This window comes from Morone saxatilis, unplaced genomic scaffold, assembly GCF_004916995.1.
Source record: "Morone saxatilis isolate NCDOM2014 unplaced genomic scaffold, NCSU_SB_2.0 Contig15, whole genome shotgun sequence".
In the NCBI taxonomy this organism is placed as follows: domain Eukaryota; kingdom Metazoa; phylum Chordata; class Actinopteri; family Moronidae; genus Morone; species Morone saxatilis.
In genome coordinates this window covers 8,177,883-8,190,234 of record NW_023339707.1, presented here as the reverse complement: position 1 = coordinate 8,190,234, position 12,352 = coordinate 8,177,883, and the positions used below count along the sequence as shown (strand labels likewise).

At 41.8% G+C, this 12,352-nt stretch overlaps 1 protein-coding gene across 3 annotated transcripts in view; it reads right to left on the bottom strand.

Moving 5' to 3' along the window:
* Positions 1-9,773, bottom strand: part of prkar2aa (protein kinase, cAMP-dependent, regulatory, type II, alpha A) — a 46,490-nt gene extending 36,717 nt beyond the window's left edge. For 2 of the 3 annotated variants that reach the window (XR_004796555.1, XM_035656671.1), the window contains exons 1-2: positions 9,089-9,772; positions 7,890-8,173 (exon numbers count right to left, since the gene is read on the bottom strand). Coding sequence is in view for 2 of the 3 variants with exons in the window: in XM_035656671.1 (XP_035512564.1) it covers positions 7,890-8,136 (247 nt within the window). In the remaining variant the exon portion in view is untranslated. Of the gene's footprint in view, positions 1-7,889; positions 8,174-9,088 lie in introns of all 3 variants that reach the window. The other variant, XM_035656672.1, reaches the window with a different exon arrangement.
* Between the last annotated feature and the right edge of the window lie 2,579 nt (positions 9,774-12,352).

Below are 12,352 nucleotides of genomic sequence, written 5' to 3'. Positions count from 1 at the left end.
CATTTTTATAGTGTTATCTTCTGTAAGTATTTAATTTAATGCAGGAATCAAATTAGCAATGGAATAAAGTACATTATTTTCATTATATTTGAATAAAATACTAAAATGCAAAAAGCCTCTGTTGTAACTGAACTTATTGACTGAAACAAAAGTTCAAATTACTAATAACCAATATGCTGATATCCAGTTTTAAAATACTGAATTTTCTTTAAAAGAACATCTTCCACTGCCAACCTTCGTCCTCCCTCCTCTCCCTCAATCCCCACCCACAAATGTGCCTCTGTTTTTTCACTCCCTCCTCTCCGTACAGAGAGGAGCAGGGCTCAGTTTAGGTCCATGGCCACTGAGTGTTTGTATTTAAACATCACCCACTTGTACAAGGCCTTGATGCAAAATGCTTTGTAACAGATGTCCACCTGAATGTAGTATTGAATGCAGGGTTCCCCTCAAATAGTGTGCACTCGGAATCCTCACATCTTCCCAAACTATTTCCCTGTCAGATATGGCCGGTAATGTTTTATTTTGGGACATGTGGCTTTTATCCCCTGTCCCTGTTCTTGCCTACTAGCAATGCAGTCGGAGGTGAGAGGTAAAGAAACGGCTTGTAAAATCACAATAACAACATCAAGAGAGAAAGGAAGCGTAACACACCTACTCTAATCTAGATGACTAGAGTAGGAGGTTCAAAAATATACATAAATGTTTTTGGGTTATGTTTTGAGACAGACCATCGTCTGGTTCAATAGGTGGTACGTCAGTAAAGGCTTTAAAAAGTACTGGCGAGACAGCGGTCAGACAACATTATGACATAGAGGACAGTGTGTGTTGGAGAAAGGGGGCATGTGAACTCCAATTAGGATGTACAGTCACTGACTAAAAGCTTGCCAACTCCATTTCCTCATTTTTCTGCAGTGCCACTAAAGATGGCTTGAGGACAGAGAATGAGGAAGTACCAAAGTTCAAATGATGTCTATCAGCAAATGCAAGCAAACCAGGTTGTACCACCGCCTGCTCTGTCACTGCCTCGTCTGTCCTTTCTCCTTTCTTATGATGGGTTTTGTCCTCCCTTTTGTTTCGTTTTTTCCATTTCAATTTGTTATTACTTGGCTCAGATATCTATACGGATTTTTGTTTTTCCCTTTGTTCGGTTCTGTCTCTGTATTCTTGGAAAAGAAGACCAGCTTGCCACTACAGCATTGTAATAGGATCCTAATGACAAACAAGCAAAATACGGTTCTCTGTTTATGTCCCTTTGTCAACCACAAACACGTCCTAGAGGATGCACAGACACGCCACCTTACATGAAGATAAAGATTAAGACGGCGACAGGGCGACACAGACTTTCAATGCCTCGTTTGCACAGGATTTGAAGTGTGTCTTTGTGACTTAAACTGTGACCTATGAATTGCCAAACAGATTTCCTCATTTGCTGTGTTGCACTGTTTCAACTGTGCTTTGCTGTTGTTTTTCTAACATTTGTCTTATAATAAACTGATATAGACACAGAAAGAAAATGATATAAAGACCATAGAGTCATGAAAAGAAATATGCGGAGAGATATACATGTAGAAAGATACAACAGAAAATGATGGAGAAAAAAAGACAAAGGAGGAGCAGAGTGATAAGGAATACCATTACAGAGAAATTCTCAAGAAGATAAGAAAGGCAAAAGATGACAGGGCAGGTAGGCAGGAAGGTAGACAAACCAGCAGACTGGCTTTCAAAGGAATGACGGAAAAACAGAAAGACAAGGAACTGTTAAATAAAGAGGATGATCAACATGTGGAGAGAATAAACATACATGTACTTAACAGATGAAAAATGTAAGGAAAAGGAGACACACACACACACAGCAGGACAAAGAGCAAGCTCAGAAAACAGACATACAGGCAAGACAGTCAACTGGGCAAAGAGCCAGAATGTGTGTTGATAAAAATAAATAGGCAGGCAGAGAGAAAGAAAGACAAGATCTAAAAGGATAAGGCAGGGAGACAGACAGGTACTGTATTAAAAAACAGTCAGAAAGCCAGACTGAGTAGCATGAGACGTCTGAGGGCTTTTCCACTTAGTGCCGTCAGTCAGCCTGTCCAGCAGCTCTCTGTGGGGATGCTGGGCTGCATTAGATTTGCCTGCAGGATAAAAGCACACTGGACACACACTGCCAGCCTGCTAATCAGCGTCAGCCTGTTGCACACTGCACTGAGACCTGCCCCCACACACACACACACACACACACACACAACACACACACAACACACACCACAAACACACACACACACACACACACCACACCAACAACACACACGAATGTGCATGCATGTACTACCTCTCCCTTTTAATCGCTCATACCACTGTGAGCACACACACATACACGTAAGATAATGAATACAGACATGTCAGCTCTGCTTATTGCACTAATTACCTGCTCCTACAGGGGCTCCGTATATTGTCCATTCATCACACACAACTAAAAGGAAAATGTGACAGAATCGGATTTGAGTAAAGAACGACGCACGTGTGAATTAGAACAGAATAGGATGCAATGAGAACAGAGCAGAAAACATCTCTTTGCCCTTTATCTATTATGAGAGCCTTGAGTTACTGCATCTACTAAACATGCAGCCTAATCATTACTATACTGGTATGGTAAAGGGTAAATCAGTGAGAGGAATGAAGAGAGACAGTGAGAGGCAAAACAGCAGAGGGTAAAGGGAGGGACAGAGAGAGGGAGTCAGGGTGACAGAAACAAAGTAAGAGAAGAGCGATGAGAAAGAGGTTACAGAGCAAGGCAGGACACAGAGAGGTCAGAGAGGCAGAATTTCACCATGTTATGCGTGTTCTTGCCCCGAGCCACACTGACCCCGGGCTCAACAACAACCAAACATATTCATCTGCTCCACACACAAAAATACACGGACGTACTGGTCTACAACTGTGGTCTACGCAGACTTATAAATATGGAGCTGCGCACGGACCCTCACGAACACCGGTAGACCCTCGTGGACACTATAAGTAACACTTTATAGGTCATCTACCGACGCACACGTTGATGATGGTGGACACAAGTACACACACTGGTTTCTCAAAAATGATCAAATCAACAAGAGTAATATAAAACTTATTTTATATAATATATATATATATTTTAGTGTAAAGTTAAGAAGACAGATGTTTCCTGTATGTTCTCTTTAGTACCTAAACACACATACAGAGGCGATTAAGGCTGAGGATATGTGGAGAACTATTTCATCAACATCTTTTACTTGAGATAAAAAAGCTAAAATTTTTAATCACTGAAAAAAATGTATGAAAAGAACAGATGGCGGATGGATTCACCAGACAGCCTTACACGTAAAAACCACAGCAACTGAATTTAATGGTGTATAACCCTATACTGTACTGTATATCAGATCATTTAAGGCCTTAAACCTAGTTTTCATTTTAAAATGTATCTAGGACTTGTAGACACCATTGCCTATGTATCATGGCCATCTCTTCAGTGTTATAGGTGGTTTTGGTTGTGTTCACCAGGCCGTGAACATGAACAAAACAACTTTCAGTCAATCTGGGAAAATATGCACTTACTGGTGCAAGAGGGCTGCTGCGTGAAAAAGAAACACCTGGCTGGTTTCTGTTGATGTTATGCATCTTCCCAACACCTCTGCTTTCAAAATACCAGCTCTTATAAATAATCAACACAACACACCTAGGTAAGACTTTGAAAATACTGGCCAAATTACAGCATTCTGGAGGTCAATCTTCCAAAGTTCAGTGAAAAATGAAGTTAGCTCAAATCTTCCATTGATCTGTGGTGAAAACTGAACTCCACTCCTGGATGAATAAGAGCTAAGCTTAAAGACTGTTATGTAGTCATGTATCCAGGTGACTTGTAATCTAGCTACAAAGCTTTGTTATGTTGAGTTAGTATGAGCTGGTTTTTATTTCTAAAAGACTCTCAGCCTCTCTCTCTCTATCACTTTTTCATATAGCCTCTGCTTTATCCCTGCTGTCTTTCTTATAAAAACACATTTAATTCACTTCCATTATCATCCCTGGGACTCATCTGTCCCTCCATCTATCTTTTAATAAAAAGCCCCACTCGTTCCAGTCACAGAGGCAGCCATTCATCCCCTCCTGTTTCTCTCAGTGTACACGCACTGCCAGACTCACAGTATACTGGCCAACTTGAAGGAGAAAAAAAAAAAACATACACATTTTAGGACACATACTTGTATTGCACCTTTTGTTGTTGCATAAAGCCTGTTCATTGCTTTATCTACCTTTGTACTTCAAGTAAATGCTGACTCAAATGGAAAGGTCACATGTTTTACCTGGATTCAATGGCTAAGTTTACGTTTAAAGAAGACAGCAGGTTAGCCTGATATTTCAAGCACTTATTTTAATCAACTACATTTATTCTGAAATTTCTAGCAGAGGCCATCATTTAATCTCTAAGTCAACTGTTCAGCAAAACACAGCAGCTCTGAATTACACGTTTCCATCCGTCAATATACCATTTCTGAACTGAAGCTCAGCCTACACAGAAAGGGTTACTTAAAAACCGCCCGGCATCACTCGATATGATGGAGGTACAACAGTTTGTATTCAAAACAATATCTTCTTTTGTTAAGAAGCTTAGGCCTGTGTAGTGATCCTGTTGTGGGTTTAGGCAGTAAGAGTTAGGGAAACAAAGCATGTAAAATAGGACGTCATGTTTCAGTAGAGTATACTGTACAATCCATGGGAACACATTACAGGCTATCTAACACATTTACATTTTCGGCATTTAGCCGGAACACTCACACACAGTGATTTCCTGCAGCGCAAAGGAAAGGTTAAGAGCGCACTGGTGAATCATCATAACTGTAAGGAGCCTGATAAAAGACGACAATAACAAGAGTGTCGAGAATTTTTACATTCAACAGATAAAGATCATGTTCATGTTACAAAACTAGCATTTCACCTTAAAACAAATTTAGACCTAATGATAATAATAATAATAATAATAATAATGATAGGTCAAATAAAACTACTTGTCCCTGGTTCTGTGTGTCTCAGCTCAATACAATATTTCACAATAGCCATATTTCTTAATCAAGGGGTCATAATCCAAAATGAGGCATTGGCCTACTTCTAGTGGGTCACCGCATGACCAAAGCAGCACTTTGTTTTAATATGATGTACTCTCAAAAGGTTCTCTTAAGTCCTCAGCTCAAATACTTTTCCAACCTTTAAAAGAGTGGGCCAAAATCAGATCTTGGAGAATGTACTTAATGTCGGTGCTAGAAATCTGACATGACATGTAAAACAATACAATATTTTATCATTTGAAACCAAGTTCTCTTTTTTAAACACTAAAAGACACTTTTAAATACTATTTTTTTACTGAATAGTGTGCAGTAGACAGCTCAGAGCAGAACTGAGATAACATCCAACACATGGCCCCAACCATGCTCGAATCAGGAGGTTGTTATTACATGGTCAGCATCTTAACAACTAATATATATATATATATTATATATATATATATAATATTATATATATATATTATATATTTTAGTATATATATGATATATATATGGAGAACACCCAAAAAATAAAAGTGTACTACTGATATGCTTCCACTTTAAGTTGCATACAGGGAATGCCTTTGTAACTAGCATTAAAGGTCCAAGTACTGTGCCTGTAATGTGTGTCTTATTGTTCTGGAGGATTGTTCAGTTTGCAAAGGCTGAAACATATTACAACCAAGGTTGGGAAATGTGTCATCTGTTGGAAATAACTAAGAATATCCATCCCTGCTTTGCAACCCCCGGAGTTTAAAAAGTTATTTTGGTGTTTTCCTCACCAAGACCAAACCTGTTTTGTAGCATGTGCCGTTGAACTAGTGGCACTCATAGTACTCTTATACCTATAGGCTACAACAGTGGTCAGGCAAAGAGCACATGATGTCTTTCATTATACAGGCTGTGTTGTTCCCCACAGAAGTGAATGTCCCCTGGGGGCAGCGTACACAAGCCTGGCCGGTTAATTCTACGGTCATGGATGTCATGTGTGTGACTAAGCATTGAGGCAAAACCTTCCTACCTTAGAGCACAGCAGTAATCAGCTCCCTGTCCCTTTATTGCCACCTTGGAACGAGGTGTGGAAAATGCTTAACAACTGATCGCTAATCAGAATGTATTAGGAGAACCTGCTTTCATGCCGTCCACTAGGCTGGAATTTGAACGGGCGTAAAATCAAGTCATAACACACATCTGTTCGCCTTCCACAATCATGTCACGCACCACATACACCTCAAAGAGACAACGTGTGCAGCCGCACATACACAGCGCTTTCTCAACGGAAGGTCACAGCTGTTTGACCAGCAAGCCAAACCCCCACTGGTGTGCGCAATAGAAACAGAAAACTGTAATCCCCCTTTACCCTGAGCCAGCTTGTACTCAAGTCCACAAGGCTGGCCAATAGTTACTTTCAGCAGAGATGAACACATTTGTTATATGGGGCACACAATAAATATGGTTTAACTATCAAACTGAGCAAAACAAAACAACGTTCAAAACAAAAAAATACTGTCCGAGTTGCAGAAATAAGATGAATACCTAAATTCACAAGGCTGTTTACTATTTTACACAGCCCGGCCTAACGCGATAACTCCACCAATGATACTGACCAGCAAAGAAACGGCGAGCCATAATCACACTTAGGACTGGCTTTTTGCTTTCCACACAAAGAAAAACGTGAAATTCTGTCATTATCTTTAAAAAAAATGTTTACGCAGGACAACAGTGAGTTTTAGAAGCTAACACCTAATGACAGATTCACAGATCATTCACAATGGATAACTCCATTGAGAAAACACAGAAGACCCATTACAAGGTAACAGCTCCAGAGCACACTGATGTGATCTAGGCCAGCAGCATGCTCTAGCAGCACGTGGAGAACCTGAGTTTTGATTGGAGCCACTTACATCTCCTGCCAAGTCAGTCAAACACCAGGGGATTGATGCGAAAACAACATGGCAAATCCACTTTTACTTTAACCATGCAGAACCATGACAGTTAGAGCTACAAAGCATATATATATATATATATATATATATATATATATATAGTTACATAGTTCATGAACTCTTGAGTTTAAATGCTTATACTATGGCTCAGAAAAGACATTATGTGTGGACCTATTTTAGTTTCTGGTAGCACAGACTTAGCTTTCAAACCATGTCTTCTTAAAATGGTACCAGCATCAGCGTATCTCTTTTTTTCCCCAATCCCTTGTAACTATAGCTCACAGTGTATCTGTAGTATGCCTGTTGTTTCTTTACAATGCTAGAATGGAGTACAGGACCTTTTCAGTTTCACTTAAGTGTAAAATGTGAAACGATTTGACGAAGGTCTGTGTAGTCTGCATAATTTTGCCTTTGCACATTTTAATATTTTCACAGTTTCTAAAACAATTTGGAAACTATGTTTAAAACAATGAAACCTTTGAAGGCCTTGAAATGTGATAGTTCAAATTAAAACATATATATATTCTCTTAGATCCTTTAAGACGGGCAGATAGATAATGAGAAAGGAGAAGACCTAGATTAGATGAGTGGCAGATGAGGGCTGTCGAGCTGAACTGTCTGCTCAATGGGATTTTCTGGGTGTAAGTGTGTGTGTGTGTGTGTGTGTGTGTGTGTGTAAATACGGCACTTAAAAGAAATCTGTCTCTAAGGGAGAGATGAGAAAGACCCTGACGACTCAGCGACAAGTCTTCAAGTTTCACCTTCACTTCCTAAACACATACATACGCTTGCTTTCATTCTGTGCCACCTCACTCGCTGCTCAACGCAACAGCAGACAATCAACAACAAACAACAAAACAACAAAACATCAACTTACGCTCAAAGTCAGAATCATCATCTTCGTCGTCCTCTCCGTTGGACTCTGTTTGCATTGGCTCCCCATCAAACATCACACCTTTCCCTGTCTTTCCACCAGCACTGGCCCCATCCTGACTTCTGGTGTCCCGCAAACGGGTGAAGTACTGTACTGCAAAATCCACCAGGTCTGACGGCCTTTGTCGCAGCACCTCCACAGTGTAGCCCTGCAGCAGTTCTGTCAACCCCACCGGGATCTCAATACTCATGGCTGTGCGTGGCTCAGTGGCGGCGTTTGCTATCTATCTGCAGGAGGAGAGAAAAGCAGTCAAAAGTGGACTTGGAAACAAAGTCACTTGTGTTTTTAGTGCTGGGCTGTGATGTGGTTAAGGAATGCCTTATTGTTGATTTGCACAGCTGACTTTGACTTTGACTATAACAGTACACTGTGTGCAGACTAAACATGTTAAGTGGAAGATGATGACAGCTCTGAACGGCAACAGGAATGCACCGGGACCGCCTGGATCACTGAAGAAGTGACCACCAGGTCTGCCCGCTGAACAGACACCGCACTGCCATTTATAAGCAAGGTAGTGTGATTCCGTACATGAAGTGTTGCGGTGACATTGTCACTGAGCGGCCACTTTATCTAGGGCTGTGCCCGGGAACACACAGTCCCCGCAGCTGCACCAAACAGATAGGAGCCCAACATGTCTTATGGGGGGAAACAGATAACCAATGACATTCGCTAGGGTTTGACAACATTGCTGCTTGCCATCGTCAGAAAATGAACTGTTAACTTGGGTGGGTGTCCGGCTGGAAGTAGCTAGCACAGCAGCTAAGTAGCTAACACTCAGAACCGCTTTACTGCGCTGCTCGAGCCTCAAGCGGACGAGCTGACCACTGAACTAGCTCAAGTTATCTAACTCACACGCACGGGAATGGGCGCAGGGATCGTAGCCGAGCTGCGTTTCAAGTGCAGTCTCACTTTCAACCCATCAGGCATTTGCTATCTTGCTAGCTCGTGTGCCACCTTCAAGGAAGCCTGTGCTGTTAGCTGACAGTATGGCGCACTGGCTGCAGGAGCTAGCGTTAAGCCACAGATAAAGCTAACTTAAGTGGCTGTCTGGATAACCGATGCCATGCAAGCACAGCAACTTGCACAGGACCGGTAAGCTGTTTGCTAAGCTAACTTAACGTTACCCAAACTGTGGCACTTACGTGAAAATCTTTCTCCCCGGCTAAACTAGCCAGTCCCCTCCTTCTCGGTGTCTTCCTTGTTGTCTCTTATTTCGCCTCTTCTTTTTAGCCAGTCTCTTTGCCAGTGTAGCGACCGTATCCCTCCACAGAAGACACTTGTCCGACGTTAAAGCCAGCAATTTTTCACGTTGGAGTCACCTAGCTAACGTTTAGGGAGCTGTTTTAGCTTCGCCAGCCAGCGGTAGCGCGATGCTGGCTGAGTTGAGAGGAAAAAGCACTCGACTTCACCGCTGCAGCTTCTTTACGACGTCCACGCACTCGGTGAGGGTGGGACTTGCTGTGGCAGTAGCGAGAGGTGGCTAGCTGGCAGGCTAACTGGCTGACTTGCTAACTACTTTGTTAGCAACTGTGTGTTTTCTTTTGGCGGCTGCCCAGCGACTCCACTCTCCTCAGGACACAGTAAGTCAGCTGCTGCAGCCAGGTGACAAATCCTGTAAAGCTCAGCGTTTAAAGCGTTGCGCCACACCGCCGTTAAGCACAACCCAAAGTACCGACGAAACCTTTATTTTGTGTTATTCCAGCAGTATGACGGCTAATTACAACGAGAGAAGCCTGTAAAAAAAATGACTGAAAACACGTTTCTTCCCTCCCGGCGAGGTACTCCACAGCTCTACACGCACGAATGAACCGCTGGCTCTAGCAAGCGTGAAGAGACGTGGTTAGTGAGCAGTAAGGGTTTGACATTGATTGACAGAAAGCTCGACCAATCAGCGTAGAGGTTTAGTATACACCAGCCAATTGGATGTAGTTATGTAAGTAGAGGCGGGACCCTATTCGTACACCAAGAATAGGACCACACCCACAGAAGTGGCTGTGGATTTAGAGGAGAGATATTAGAGCATAAGAAAAAATATAAGAGCTCGATGTCTCCTTGAATTAAAAACAAATTGGGATGTTATATAGAAAACAAAACATATATAACTGACATCTAAAAGGGGAAATGCTAAACTTTTATTGCACTTTAACCTGAGGAACCCATCACTTCAGCACAAGTGTTTTATTATTTGACTGAATCGTAACAAGTATCGATCCTCGATCATTGTGCCTTTCTTAAAAACCTTTCTATTGCATGTAAAAAGATTAAAAACCTTTTTTTTTCTGTGCTGTTCCTCTCCTTGCCCTCATCGCTCCCTCCCTTCCCTAACCTGCCATCCGTCCATCATCCGTCCAGACTTTCAGCACACCAGACAGCACACTCTGATCTTATCCTCTGAACTCATATATCGTGCAACCTTCGTGTAACCCTCTAAATCGCATTTCATCGGAGTAAATTCATCAGTCTGTTTTTCCTTCTATTTTTGTACACACAGCTTCAGTGCATTACTACTGATGATTCTTCCCCTTATCTCTTCGTGCTCTTGTTTACGTTGTTTGAATCCGGTCCAATCGACCCCCCCGCCTACTGAAATGAGCCAGTCCAAGTGGAGCGGGGTCACTAAGGTTGGATCTATAGGTACCTTTTCTAAAAAGTTTGCTAAGCACCACCACAGTCCATGTAGCATCTCCTCTCTTCCATTTCCATTCCTCAGCTGTCACAAAGGTAAAGCCGTTACCATGGCCACAGGGAGCCCGGCTTTAATTCCTCGAACCGGTTTCTGATTGGCTTAGGTCTTTGTTTCCAATAAACACAGAGGAAAAAAAGACCTCCAGGCTCCCTCTGCTGGGAGGATACACCTTAGAAATAACGCATTCCGTAAAACAAAACACACACAAAAAGTTTGCAACCAATCCCAAACCATGCTTTTTTTCCAAAACAAATCAATCTCTCCACCAAAATAGACCAACAGTATGACATTTCTCAGTTTCACAGGGTGGATGATGGAGGTTGATTACACTGCTGAAGTCAATTAGCTACTGTTCTCCCTTGTCATGAATAATCACCTGTATGTGCTGTATGCAACTTAGCCCGGGATAAGACTTATGTCTGTGTTTCCCCCTCGTGGGAGTGCATTTTTCTGTGGAAGGATTTCCCAGTGGACACACAGGAACATGTTCAAGTGGCAGCTGAAAGTGACGGATGAATATTCACATTTACAGTTGGGACTCTTGGTCTTGGCTTTCCAAGAAGTGCCATCCTTTGGGAGTTGCTGCTAATGTGGCTCCAGCAATCTCCAAAAATGTCTCAAGGAGAGCTGCTAACCTACATTTTTAGAGAGAGAGGGAATGAGAGAGAAAATGGGGCAGGAGAGAAAAAAGAAAGCAAGGGAGATAGTGAAGAAGATACTGTGTGTGTGTGTGTGTACAGTGTTTACTATAATGTGGATGTGAGTATATGCCGTGTGAGTTTATGTATCCCCTCCAAACGTATCAGTCTTAAACTGCTGACATGCAGCCAGTTTTCTTTTCAGTTGTTATCAGGTGTTACCGATCTACATCTACGTGTTGGGAGATTTACTGAGAGAAAACAGAGTGATGATGAGTACTGTAACATATGCTTGCAGTGATGTAGCTGTCTGGCTTGTAAACCCTGTTGCTCTTCACTCTGCCTCACCTGTGTGCAGTCAGTCTTCAAGGAACCAAATAAAAGCAGTAATGACTCAAGAAGTAAAAGTAAAGCCCTGTTCAGAGCAGTGATGGAACAAAACTCCACAAAAGATAAATACAGAGGACTGTGTGTTATCAAAACCAGTGCTTTGGAAACAACTGCTAGGGCTCAAAATGTTTAGAAAGATCTTATTACTTTAGGATCTCAGTGTTTGGACACTTAGAGTTAAGTCAGGGCAAATTCATGAGACTGAAAGGTTTGAGTTCCAAACCCCAAAAACCTGCAAGAAGAAATATAAATCTTCAGCTAAACCCTTGCTTCATTCATGCCCTGCATGTGTGTGTACTGATCTGGAAACAGAGCTCTAACGCTACATTCATACAATCTAGGTCCTGGGCCATCGTCAATGAATTGTGTGATGCAATACTCCCACCTACTGGATCAAGTGTGCTTTTTTTTAAATCTCTCAAACAACCAACTCGACTGCCTAAATGATCTGAACCATCTGTGTAATGTTACCCTGCATTGTTCTTCAGTTTTTTTATTAAAACGCAACAGTGTCACACCCATCTTACTCTGCCGTATGCATTACTGCATGAAAATGTTTCCACACTTCATTTTACCTGCAGCAGGAATCATTGAGTGGCTGGTCTGGTCCCACAAAGTATGCCATTAATAATAGTTTACTCTAATATTACTTAAATGAATTGTCTGGAAATAGGATGAAAACAACACCAGGT